At 47.5% G+C, this 13079-nt stretch overlaps 1 protein-coding gene across 1 annotated transcript in view; it reads right to left on the bottom strand.

Annotated features, from left to right (window-relative positions):
• Positions 1-12023, bottom strand: part of LMX1A (LIM homeobox transcription factor 1 alpha) — a 91246-nt gene extending 79223 nt beyond the window's left edge. Inside the window, exons 1-2 of the mRNA XM_053248407.1 lie at positions 11945-12023; positions 8636-8822 (exon numbers count right to left, since the gene is read on the bottom strand). Of these exons, the coding sequence (XP_053104382.1) occupies positions 8636-8822; positions 11945-12023 (266 nt within the window). The remainder of the gene's footprint in view (positions 1-8635; positions 8823-11944) is intronic.
• Positions 12024-13079: the final 1056 nt, after the last annotated feature.

Here is a 13079-nt window from a genome sequence, read left to right as displayed (position 1 = left end):
TTCAGAATTTGAATGCAAATTCCTATATAAACTTGGATTTTCCCCCATAGGGGAAATTGAAACAAAATCACCAAAAATCATGGGTTGGTCCTAGAGCATTTAAACATGCCACACATGTGGAGAAGGAGGTCAGGCCCCCCTGTAGTGAATTTGAAGAGAATTGGCTGATTTCCTGATTTTTGATGGATTTTTGAATTTTTTTGTTTTTAAAATGGCTAAAAATTGTGAAATATGGCTTGTTTAAAGCCAGAACTTTCAAAAACTTCTGAAACTTAAGACCCTCCATGGACCATCATTCCACCCCCTTGTAGAGGAACATGTCCTTTCCCTTCATCAAAAGGGGTAACACAGTATGCCTCTCCCCCACCCCCGCTCTTTTAAATATCAGGAATGGATAGGCATACAGTTACAAAATCTGGTACACATGAAATCCACATTGGCATCTCAGATTTTTACCTGTTTTTACCCATTTGGGGCAATTTTGGATAAAATCCAAATTTTTGAATCTGAATTTGCACAAGCCTAACATTTATTTCACCACTAATGCAAGGAATCCCTCAGATGCTAACCTCACTATGCAGAGCATTTTCCACTAAGAGGGCTTCCAACTCACCGTTGGAGAATGGACGAATAACCATCCTGTGGGAAGAATGTCCCTTTCAGGCTTCCTCCATACATACCCATCTGTCAAGCAGGATGAGGGGAGATCTACTTCCTGATACTAACCTTGGAGCTATTACCCCCATATCACAGGGTCTTCTCCATTCCCCCAGTGTAGTCAAAGCCCACAGAGACAAGCTATGTTGATTGGGGGAAATGTTTTAGCTAAAAAATGCACAGCTGAGGGTGTGTGTGTGTGTGTGTACACACACACACACATATATATACAATTCCTTCTGATAGCAAACTAAGGTGCCCATTAATCTGGAAACAAAAATTAATTTGGATGGGGGTCATCCAAAAAAAGGCAGGAATTTCTGTTAGGGATGGAGTTCCAGTGCATTGACCTTTTGCAACAACTATCCTAATGACCACTAGGGGCACTGAGGGTAGAAGCAGTTAGTGAGGGTCTCCTTACCTGTCCCTATTTGCCTCTACTCTATGACCCTGCTTTGACTTCTCAGGTCAAAAAGACTGACCTGTGGTGAGAGTCAGTCCTCTTCTTTCCTCAAGAGAGGAGATGGAAACAGAGGTGATCTTTCCCACGGGGACACTGGGGATCTAGTCTGTGACCGCCTGTCTTTTGGGGGCTCCAAATGTTATGGGGGGCCTCCACAGAGGTCTGCCACCACTTCACGTCCACCCCGCTGCTGCCCCGCTGTGCTGATCTAAGCTGTTTTCGCCGCCACTTATGCAGCTGGGGTGGGGGTGAGCCAACCAGGCCTCCTCCGTGGTGGTGGCGGGCACAGCGGTTGGTGGGTCTGTCCATCCGGGCGCACCTGCACAGGCGAGCCCAGGTGGACAGGCCCACCAGCCACTGTGCCCACCACCGCCACCGCCACCACCATGGGGGAGGTCTGCTCAGCTCACCCCCCACCCCCAGGTCAAGCAAATGGCAGAGAAAATGGCAAAGATTGGCACGGCAGGGTGGCAGCAGGCTTCTCCTAACAGTTGGGGGGGGGATTTAAGAGGGAGCCTTGTGGCAGGGGGGCCCTCCTAAGCCCTTCTGGTCCAGGCTCCAAAATGACCTCGGTGTGCCACTGGGTGGAAACATCTCTTTCTCCCCACCTATTCATTATATAGCTTTTAGATAGGATTAGATCTCTCCTATCTCAAATGTACTTCACCAATAAACCAATTTAGTTTAGACTCTTCAGTGATCTCCATGTGTGTTCCTTAAACAGCTACAAAAACTAAACACATTCTGTAACTGGAGTGGTATTTTCCTTGGCACTTTGCTAAATAATCACGAAACCCAACAGTTTTTACATACTTGAAGAGAATCCCTAGAGATGCACAAGGATACACGTTTGTAAATTAAACTGGGCAGGTTGTTGTAGTTTTTTTAAATAGCCCTATGAGTTTCCAGAACTTATATATTCCCTGTTATTTCATAATAAATTATTTGTCTACCTCCACTTGTGAAATTGCTATCCCACATTACATTTAAACTGTTTGTGTGTGGATAGTGGAAGCAGCTGAATACAGCCCTATGTCGTTTAAGGAATTGCCACCAAATCTGGTTCATGGAAGAAACCAAAACTATAAGCAGAAGGTGATATGAAGTTCCTAGCAAGTTATTTAAGCCATGCAGCTGAGTCAATAGCTCAAAAACAAAGCTGGCAGAAGTCCTTGATTTCCTCTGCTTTCCAACATCCTGAGACTCAAACTACAAGTGATGTTAATCATGTGTTAATCACTGCCCCCTCCCCTTTTAAAAAAAATATAAAGCAGTAACTAGGCTGCAGTCTCCACGGAGAGACTGACTCAGGGATCCACTCAGGGATGCATCTTAACTTTTCCTCGTCTCAAAAAGACCCCAAATATTTCCATTAAAAATTTCCCCTGCCCCTATTGATTGTAATTGGCTCCCACCAATTATAGAAAAATAGCTTTCGTTGATTAATCTGCCAGTCTAAATAAATTAAAATAAGGATTTGGGGAGCTCTCAGGGGAGGCATCCAAAACAAGGCAGAGTAGCAGAAAAATTGAGAATTCCCTCACATTCAGGTTTGGGGGTCCAGCAAATGGTGCATTACTCTCTGCACTGGAACCAGCCCTAATTATCTGTGTGGCACAAGAAACTGTGGGTTTCCTCCAAGATAATCTTCATCAATCAGATTATTACTTATTTGTGTAGACGGGTTATCAGAGTCCTTTTAAAAACATAATAAACATGCCCCATTCTCCCTCCCCTGAATAGATGATAAATGGAAACAATCCAAGTTAAGAAGTCTCAGAACAGCTTTTGCAGCTATCAATCATACAGTTGCTGGAACTTATCACATGGAAAATTCTAAGATCCATCCTAAATGACTTTTGGAAACCAGAGACTGGCCTACCAGGCAGAAGCTGGAGCTGGCAAATTTGGAGCACCACGAACAGCAGCAGAATGGAGGGCAGACCGATCTGCTGACCTATCAGGCACAAGCCACCAAGAAGTTCTTCTGTGCAAGCCCCATGGAAATTGGAAATAGCAGTGTGTGCTTGCATAGCCCCCATTCATTTCAGTGAGGTTTCCATAGGAGAAGTTCTTGGTGGATTATGCTCAATTAATGGAAGAGAAGGTGCCATTTGAATCCTCTGCTTCAGGCACAAAATATCTTGGACCAACGCTGCTGGAAACAATGGCATATAGTGGTTTTATGGATAAGGAGGATACTCATGACAGGATTATACTGAGTCTGGTCACTGTAATTTGTCCCCATACTGAAAAATTACCAAAAGTATAAACTGGGAACCAGTTTTGTCAAAAGCAAAGCCAAAAAGTATTTTTAGTTCATGTAGCATGTTACAATCAGGCTGTAATCACGATAACACAAACACTTTCAAAGTAAAACAAATAGACTAAAGTTACAGGTTACATCTTTTTTTAAAAAAATGTAATTTCATCTAATGATTTGATTGGTCTGATCACACAACATTTATACAGTTTTCTTCTCACCCACCATGCTCTCTCTCTCTCTCTCTCTCACACACACACACACACACACAGCTTTAAATATCACAACATCAAATGTGTATTTCTGCCATAAATATTCTTTGTATTCATATTCATATATCTGCCATGCAGCATTTGACGGGCATATAATAATAGGCAAAGAGTATTCCTTGGCAGCAATTGTGAATGCCTGTTACAGACCCAGAGGCCATTCAAAATGGAGTGAACTTTCTCAGCACTCTCAGTCCCCTCCACATTCCCGGCACCTGCTTAAACTCTCTGTGCAATCTGGCACGACAAATAGGCTTGCACTCGTGATGGTGCGACCACACTTGGAGTACTGCGTACAATTCTGGTCACCACATCTTAAAAAGGACATTGTAGAACTGGAAAAGGTGCAGAAGGGGGCAACCAAGATGATCAGGGGCCTAGAGCACCTTTCTTATGAGGCAAGACTTCAACACCTGGGGCTTTTTAGCTTAGAAAAAAGAAAGACGAGAGAGAGAAATTCTTTTCCCTCTCACACAACACTAGAACCAGGGGTCACTCCATGAAATTGATTGCCAGGAGGTCTAGGACCAACAAACAGAAGTACTTTTTCACACAACGCGTGATCCACTTGTGGAACTCTCTGCCACAGGACGTAGTGACAGCCAACAACCTGGATGGCTTTAAGAGAGGTTTGGATAACTTCATGGAGGAGAGGTCTATCAACGGCTACTAGTTGGAGATCTATAGGCCACTTCCAGCCTCAAAGGCAGGATGCCTCTGAGTACCAGTTGCAGGGGAGTAACAGAAGGAGAGAGGGCATGCCCTCAACTCCTGCCTGTGGCTTCCAGCAGCATCTGGTGGGCCACTGTGAGAAACAGGATGCTGGACTAGATGGGCCTTGGGCCTGATCCAGCAGGGCTGTTCTTATGTTCTTATTGAGAGGTACAAAATAGGTAAGAGGATGACTTTTGCTCCTAAGAGTATCCTCATTTTCCAGTTAGACAGAACTCCCCAGAAAGTCAAATTGAGTGAAATGCTCAGTAGCTGTTTACACACGCACACACACACAAACACAGCAAAGTTACCAATGAAGCCAAATATTTTAAACCATTCAGTTAAATAGCAGCCAATTCACAAAATATGTAGTCCTTCCAAAGCTTATAAACTCATCTAAAACTGTGCCAGATACATATAAAAGTAGGCAGACCAGCAGGGGCCAAGTTTCCATAAGTTAGCTTCATGTCCCTTTCCCATCATCGCTGTGAAAGCCCATACAAGCTTGCCCTATCCAAACCAATCTCCTAATCCAGATCATCTGGCTACAGCTATCAGTCCAGTTTGCAACAGAAGGAAACAGCTGGGCTGTTCTCCTTCTTGTCAGGGAAAGAATCCAAACTGGGTAACGACAGGATTTTTTGTTTAAAGTCTCAAAGGCTGACATGATGAGGGAAATTACTCAAAGTACTCCCTCCTACTGAAATTAAAAGTTCCTTTTAATTTCAATGGGGCTACTTTGAGTACTTTTCCTCATCATGTCAACCAGTGTATTTTGAGTCAGAAGGCTCTTATCCATAGCAATAATTATTTGCACTTAAGAGCATATCTGCAATACAAACATATATTAGTTTATATCAGTTTAAGTGTCATGACTTTCCCCAAAGAATACTATGAGTTATGGTTTGATGTGAGTGCTGAGAATTTTGTGCTGGAGATCCCTACAGTTCCCAGAGTTCCCTGGGGAGAGGAAATGAAAGGAGTGTTAAACAACTTTGGCATTGCATGGTGCAAAATCCAACTTTTTGACAATTCAACAGTCTAAAGTTTACAGGCCTCCCTAAATCTTTCTCACTCTGTAAGTCCTCCACAAAAGAGCCTCCTGGCTCAAAATGCATGGTGGCTTTTACTTGTTTGTTTAATCAATACATATATTCTGTTGCACCTTTTAGATGTTTCCTTCACAGTGTTTGGATGATGAGCACAACCCCTGCCATACTTTTTGCCAATGGTCCCCCTGCTCAACATCATCAAAAATTCCAGTTTTGTCCATAACCAACAAACACCAAAGCTCCAGGTGTTTAAAAATAAAAATAAAAATACATTATCCCCCACTCCACCCTAGCTTAGTGAATCCATGGAAGCAACTTTACAACACATGCAGGCATATGGTTTTGACTATGTGATATCAAAATGTTCAACAAAATGTTTCTACAAATCCCAGAATGAAACCAATTCGAGTACTTTCAACGTAAACTTTTCATCTACAAGCTTGGAGCACATGGTGATAGTTTTGACACTATTCAGGCTTATCAACAGCAATCAGAAATACTTCCTTGAATAAATGAGTAAATATTTCATCCTTTCTATGCCCATAGACCAGGATAGCCAACTGAATTCTTCTGTTGCCCTGTAGAGCACAGTATATGGCTGAATCCAGTTTAAAAAACAAAACAAAAACTTAATAGCTTACATTGCATTATTCAGAAGTGATATGATACTCCAGAACTAGGAAGATATATGTATGCATTGCCAAGTAATGTGCATGTCAGAGAAAATTAGTGAGGCGCTAAGAAAACAAGAGAGAAAATTTCCCAGGATTGTTTCCTTTGAGTGGCAACTTGATGCTCCCCTGCCACCCACCACCCTAACCCCAGTGGTGCATACACAATGCCCATTATCAGACACAATGCCTGCACCCATCAGCAACTGACTAGCTGCAGCCAAGGGTTTGGGCTTGTGAGCATACAAAGATGAGTGCATGGCCAAGTTCATACGTAACATGAAACCGGAGGTGCCTTCACTTCATTTTCGCTAACTGAACGTCTGAACACAACAAACTGCAGTTAAAGGGGGAAATGGACCCACTGTTTCCCTCCCCAAACTCCATTTGTTACCTTCAGTTATTTCTAAGTTTCGTTGTTCTAACCTCCAGTTAGGTGGGGCCAGCATTACATCCAAAGGCTGGCACCACTGTTAGCCTTGTCCCAAACCAGAGTTGAGGGAGGAAGCTCCTCCCTTGCTCCAGCTGCTATTGGCTGTGTGGGCTGTCCTTCAGGAAAGAAGCAAGCCCACACAGCCAGCCCCTCCACCCATCTCTCTGCAGACTCGCTGACTGCAGAGAGGCCCCTCTCTCCAACATCTGAATGCGGATGGGAGAGCGGGAGTAGGGGGTGTGCAACATCTTAACCCAACCCATATCTGTGCAGGCAGAGTGTGTCTGTGTGTATTGTTAGGTGATGGTGGAAGTTATTTGGTTTTGGCATATTTTGATCCATGGGTGTGACTCTGACAAAAAAACATATTTGGAGGCCATTTGGATTTGAGGAGTCTTTGGGAGTGTACTCTAGGATGCTGGTGTCAGGCTGCTATTGATCCCCTCACCCATTCATAATAAGACAGATCCTATAGTGCTGATAAATGCAATCTATCCAGCCTGATCAGATGGTTTGGGAGTAACAGAAGCTGCCTGAGCAGTCTTTCTTCCTAAGGGTAAAACAAATCCCAACTAGTTGCGGAATTTGGCCTCCTTAACCCTAGAGTTCTGTCCTGGGAAGAGGCATAGGTTGACACAATTAATTTATGGAAATTGCTGCCACAGCATATTGTGATGGCTCTAAAAGATTGGCCAATTCATGGAGGAGAGGTCTGTTAATGACTATTCACCAAAGCTAAATGGAATCTCTAGGTTCAGAAACAGTAAACTTTGAAAAGCAGTTGCTGGGAGGGGGCTTGTGGGGGGGCGTGTTGCTGCCTTCATACTTCCTGTGAGGAAGAGGATGATGGACTAAATGAACCTTTGATCTGATCCAGTGAAGGCCCTTTTTAATAGAGCCAGTTCAGTGCTGAAGCAAAGCAGCTGAGTGATGTCTTTTTATTCAGCGATGTTTTGAAGGAGATTGAAAAGTGGGTGACAACTTTAAAGTGCACCCACCCACCCCTTCTTGTAATGGTTTCACTCTTATCCATATCTGTCCGGGCTGCTTCACAGAAGATAATTTCCTAAATCTATATGTGAAGGAAATGGTATGCTGCATGTGTGGACCAAAACATGTGGCGAAAGGACACCTTGATTTGTGGCTGCAGGAACCAACAGCTACCTGCAGCTTCCTGAGAATCAAACTAGAAATGGTGCCTGTATTCTCAACTGCACTCACAGGAAAGTGCAATTCATGTAATATCAATCAAGATCTTCACACACACACACACACACCTCCCCATGCCCACTTCCAAGGTCTCACTGCTCCCAGAGATCCAGTTTTACACCATTGTCTCATATAACATGTATTTGTACTTTGTGGGGAATGCGAGAAAGCCATAGCCACTTGAAGAACACTCTGTGGCCAGTCTAGCTAGCCCTGCATAGCTGCCCCTGCCACGCCAAGACTGGAAGGACACACTTAAAAGATGTGGGAGCCCCACAACCAGCAGGGCTAAGAACTCTACTCTTCAAACATTCCCTGGGTTTTGTTTTTTGTTTTTTTAAAATAAATAATAATAATCCTGGATGTGTGGTGTGCCAGTGGGAGGAAGGCCGTGTTCCTTGTGGCAGCCCCAACCGAATTCTGGCTCCATCCACGGGGCAGGCACAGAGCTCTTTAGTCCTCCGGTGGCTGACCTGAACCTCTTGCCTAGGACAGCACCTTGACTATTCATTTTATTTCTATGCCGCCCTTCCTAAAATGGCTCAGGGCGGTTAACACCAAAGCGATCTGATGGACGATATAGGTAAAACTAAAAGTGGACTATAGCAACGCATATTGAGGCCAGCAATCCTCTGAGCACCAACACCAGCCCTGGGTCTCTGTGCATAGAAGTGGGCGGGGGGCACGTGAACGCAACCCTCCCGCTGCACGGAGTGGTCGGAGGCAGTGTTCGCAGGGCTGCAGTTGTACTCGGAAGGCTCCTTGTTCGGTGGGTCCCCGCTCCGGCTGCAGCAAGCAAGCAGGTGCAGAGCCACCGTTGGGGAGGTCGGGCCAGGAGCCAGCCAGCCAGCCAGCCTGTGGCGGCAGGAAGGCGCGCCCCTCCCCAGCTCGCAGGCACACTTACCTCTCGTAGTCGAGGCGGCAGTAGAGCTTCTGGTCGCGATAGAAGCAGCTGCTCTCCAGGGGCTCCTGGCAGGAGGCGCAGCGCACGCACCGCTCGTGCCACAGGCTGTCGTTGAGGCGCAGCAGGAAGCGCTCCGCGATGACGCCCCGGCAGCCCTCGCACACCGAGCGCCGCCCGGCCGCCGCCCCTGCAAAGACCCCAAGGAGGACGGTGACGTTCCCGCACAGCCCAGAGGGGTCCCGTCGCTTGGCCGCCCCCCGCCCTCCACCCACCCACACACACCGGGGCTGCAAAGTCAGGCGGGAGGGCTTGCCCTCAATCCCAGCGGGCCCTCCATGGCGATGCCCTCCGTGCCTCGACCCCCAAGCACAGGGGGAGCAAAGCCCTCGCGCGACTCCAGCTCCGTGCCTCTGGGCAACTTGCCGCTGCTGGGTCGCACGCACCCGTGGAGTCCATCCCTATTGCGGGCCAAGTCGCTCCCCTTTCTTCGGGTCTCGTCCCCAGATTGTATGCTCCTAGGGGCGGCGACCTTGCCCTTTGGGCTCAGGCGACTCTTATCAAATACTGCCTTCTTGCACATTCTGGTCCTCATCTCCTTGGGAGCATTTTCTCACCCAGGTGCCCATGCCTACCCACAGCAAAATCCAACTGGAAGGGACACTGCCCCCCCCCCCTCAACCCCGCTGGCTCTGTATTTACCGGAAAGTAAGCCCCCTCGTTTTCATTGCGCTACAGAATCTCTTCCTCAGACCGGTCGCTTTAAATCGGATGAGGAGGGGTCGGGTGTGGTTCGGACCGAGTCGTCTGTGTGCGACCAAAATCCAGTCTCCTTAATTACAATCGGAGCAATCAGAAGTTAATTCGAAGTACTTTGGGATTCACACCGGTTGACTCCGAGGAGAAGACTGTGGCACCTGCGATCCTTTAGCGCACCACCCCTGCAACCTGGACTTACTCAGAAGTAAGTCTGACTATGTTCCACGAGGCTTGTTTGGGAGTGAGATCCACTTCGCCCAACAAGACTTTTACGTCTGAGTAAACACGTGGAGGTCGGGCAATTACTTGTAAGTCGCCTCTGCACTGAAATCCAAGCAATCGGGCTTAGGAAAGGGAGGTGGGCATTCCAGACCTTCGACTTAGAACGCAACGGATACTGTCGCTGTTGTTTTAGGTGAAATTACTGAAAGGAGCGAAACATTGGAACAGCCTTTCAATTGATGTTTGTTTTTCGGAATGAAGTGTGAATCTGCCCATCCTAAAATCAACCCAGAACTGGGGCTCTTCCCCACCCTCTTCTTTCTCCTGGTGGAACAAGAGATCTTTATCGCGTTTTATTGTTTCTCCCAAATTGATCGCTGCTCTCTGGAAAATCTAGTCGGATTTCTCGCTCCCGTAAGAGCTCAGCAAGGAACAATCTGCTATTTAATTTTAAATTGCAAATGCAGAGTATGTTCCGTTATAAAATGCTATATATGATTTCGACCCGGTTCTCCCTGCCAGTCTCCCCCAAATAATCACCCCCTCGTGATGTCACGGAACGAGACTGTTTTGCTTTAAAAGAAGAATTGTTTGGATTTTAACAATAGCAAATAAGCCTCTGTGAGACGTCGGTGGGGTGTCAATAAAATCCCTTTGCAATTGGTGGACGGAGGGGCAGGATTCTTACAAGTGTGTGTGTGTTGCGGGGTGTGTGTGTGTTTTGGCCCCGCGAGAAACGCGGCTGATGGCAAAGGGAAAGAAGGGAGAGTTTGGAGGGGGGAACGGAGCATTTCCCCCTCTATCTTTGTTTCTGTTTTGAAATACAATTTAATCTTTGGTTCCTTAGATTTTCATTTTGAGTCACGGTATTTACGTGACTAATCAAATAAATTATGAAGACACGAATCTCTCCGAGTATTTCTATTCTTCCGGTTCCAGTTTGGTTTGCCGGCACGTTGGGGAGACTGAGAAAAATTGTTTATTTGTTTAACACACACACACAAGTTTACAAATTAGAAGGAGAGAATTATTTCCCAAACCCTAGTTTTTCTCAGTGGAAGTGGAGTGGCCGTGCGCACATAGATTCGGGGTTCTATCATATTACTATGTTATGTTATGCTATGATCTGTAGTCACAACAATAAACTTATTACTTACTTACATACTATAGCTATTTAGAGATAGAAATACAGACAGAAAGCCCTTGTACAACCGCTTCCCAAAGAGCACAAGTGTCTAGTTGCACCCGATGACCCTGCTAGCCATTTGTGCTGGGATGAGGACGTGCATTCAGATGAGCGTCTGAATGCGAATCCACTCCACTACGAACCGTAGTAGGCAATCACATTCCCATACAGTCCAGCCGGTGAAATCTTACCAGCCAACTTCAATTATAGACCTGGATCGGTGCCTTCATTTAAAAATAATTATGATGTCGAGTTCTCCAACCTAGACCCTATTATGCTTAAATAAAAACTTTGATTTTAAACCACCATAATATAGTACAATACTGCGTTATCTATTACGCTGATAATACTCAGCATAAGAGATAATAGTAAATCGATTTACTATATCTTATTACTCTAAGATTTACTATATCTACTACTTACAGTAACAATTTATTAAATGGACATGAATAAAAAATTAAAATCTCCTTTCTATTATTATTGGAACGATTATTATTTCATATATGAATATATATAATATGTGCTTTAACTCTGTCGTATCTGTGTGGTTGCGTTCATGCGTTTTTGTAGATAAATACACGTATGTATTTATATGAGATACGGAAATTAGTAAAATTCTTTCTTTCTTTCATATTCTTTCCTTCTTAATATTGCACACATTTACTAGTGCTTAAAATATAATAATAATAATAATAATAATAATAATAATAATTAATAATAAATAGAATAGCAGCTATTTCTCTCTTTCATGCACACCAGTTCTCTTTTTCCTTACAAAAGAGTTTGAGATTGTCAGTTTCCCCGCAGATGCGAAAGGAAACGATTCCTGTCTGTTTTTCTCTGAAGCCGCCAGTTATGGGGCGCTGGCCGATTGAAAAGGCTTCAGTCCCAGGAGGAGGAACAGGGGGAACAGGTTAACTGTGGACACTTTACTGTTTCGGGATCAAACTTGTAGCTCCCTAAGGAGACAGCTTGGAGGGTCGCCACCACTCTAAACCACTCCGGCTGCCAGAGGGACTTGCTTAGGAGAACTCAGAGCCGTCGGGGTGTGTCCGGGGCCAGTCCAGCGGTGCGAGCGCAAAGGCAAGTTTCACCCAGGGAAGGGGCTGCCACGGCAGGGCAGGGCGCAGCTAGCTGGCACTTACCCAGCAGGGAGGAGAAGGAGGCCGGCGGCGGCTCCAGCGCACTCTGCAGCGTCTCCTCCATTTTCAGGCCGTCCAGCATGGTCAGGGGGTAGGTGGAGAGGCGCGCAGCGACTCGCCTGAGAGCGGGAGGAAAAACAGGCAAGGGACAGGCAGCCAAGGGGAAGGGGCTCGGGTCGTCGGGTTTCATTCCTGGCCCCTTCCCTCCGGGAACCCCAAGGTAGAGTCACCGGCTCCCCCCACCCCCCGCTCCCCGCCCCCCAGCCGCTAGCTTGGCAAACAAGGCGCAAGTGACAGCACGGCGGGCCCTCGCTGGAACCCACCGGCGCGATCTGCTGGGTCCAACCCTGGAGATCCCTCCGCCAGAGCCACGGAGGAGACACGACGAGAGGGCGGGCAAGGAGGCAGCCCCAAGGCTCTCCACGGCGCTCTCTTCGCCTCCTCCGGCAGCTCGGCTCTTTCTTGGTGGTGCGCCCAGAGCGCACGCCGCGCGGTCCGTAAAGAGGCTCTGGGCAGAACGCGACGGTGGGGAGACCAGGTGGCAGCAAGCGCGGAAGCCAGTCTCCGGCTCTTACCTGGCGCTGGAGGGCTGACGGGGGGCTGCTCGCGGGGCAGGAGGACGGCGACTCGCTCCTCTCGGGATGGAAAGCGCCCTCGCCGCTTCCTTGGAGCAGCCCGCAACTGGGGCCGGTCTTCGTTGCCTGCGGCCTGAGTCGCGAGGGGGTTGAGCGTCAGCATGGGAGAGCCCGCTGCCCCGAGCCGGCCGAGCGCTCCCGAGGCTCTCCCCGACGAAGTGCCCACGGCGCCCTCATCGCCTTGCTAGCGCCGGCCAAGCGGGCGCTCGGCCGTCCTGCAACTTGGCTCGGCTCTGCTGCTCTCTGCTCCCTCCCCGCTGGGCAAGCCCTTCCGCCGGAGGACGCAGGTTGTTGCCTCCCCCACGTGCGCTTCTCATCCCGGCGCCCCCACCCCACCCGCAAGCAGGCACACACAGCCCTGGCAAAGGGCAGGAGGCGCTCCCTGCCGGCATCGCGGCGGCGGCGTGGAGGAAACGCGTTCACACGTCAGGGCGGGGAGGGGGCTGTCCTTGGCCGGCGGAGCTGCGGAGGCCCCGAACTGGGCGGGTGGGAGAGAAAGGCTC

Source organism: Hemicordylus capensis, chromosome 4 (assembly GCF_027244095.1).
Source record: "Hemicordylus capensis ecotype Gifberg chromosome 4, rHemCap1.1.pri, whole genome shotgun sequence".
Taxonomy (NCBI): Eukaryota; Metazoa; Chordata; class Lepidosauria; order Squamata; family Cordylidae; genus Hemicordylus; species Hemicordylus capensis.
Note: the sequence above shows the minus strand (reverse complement) of the source record. Positions and strands in the feature narration are given on the sequence as shown.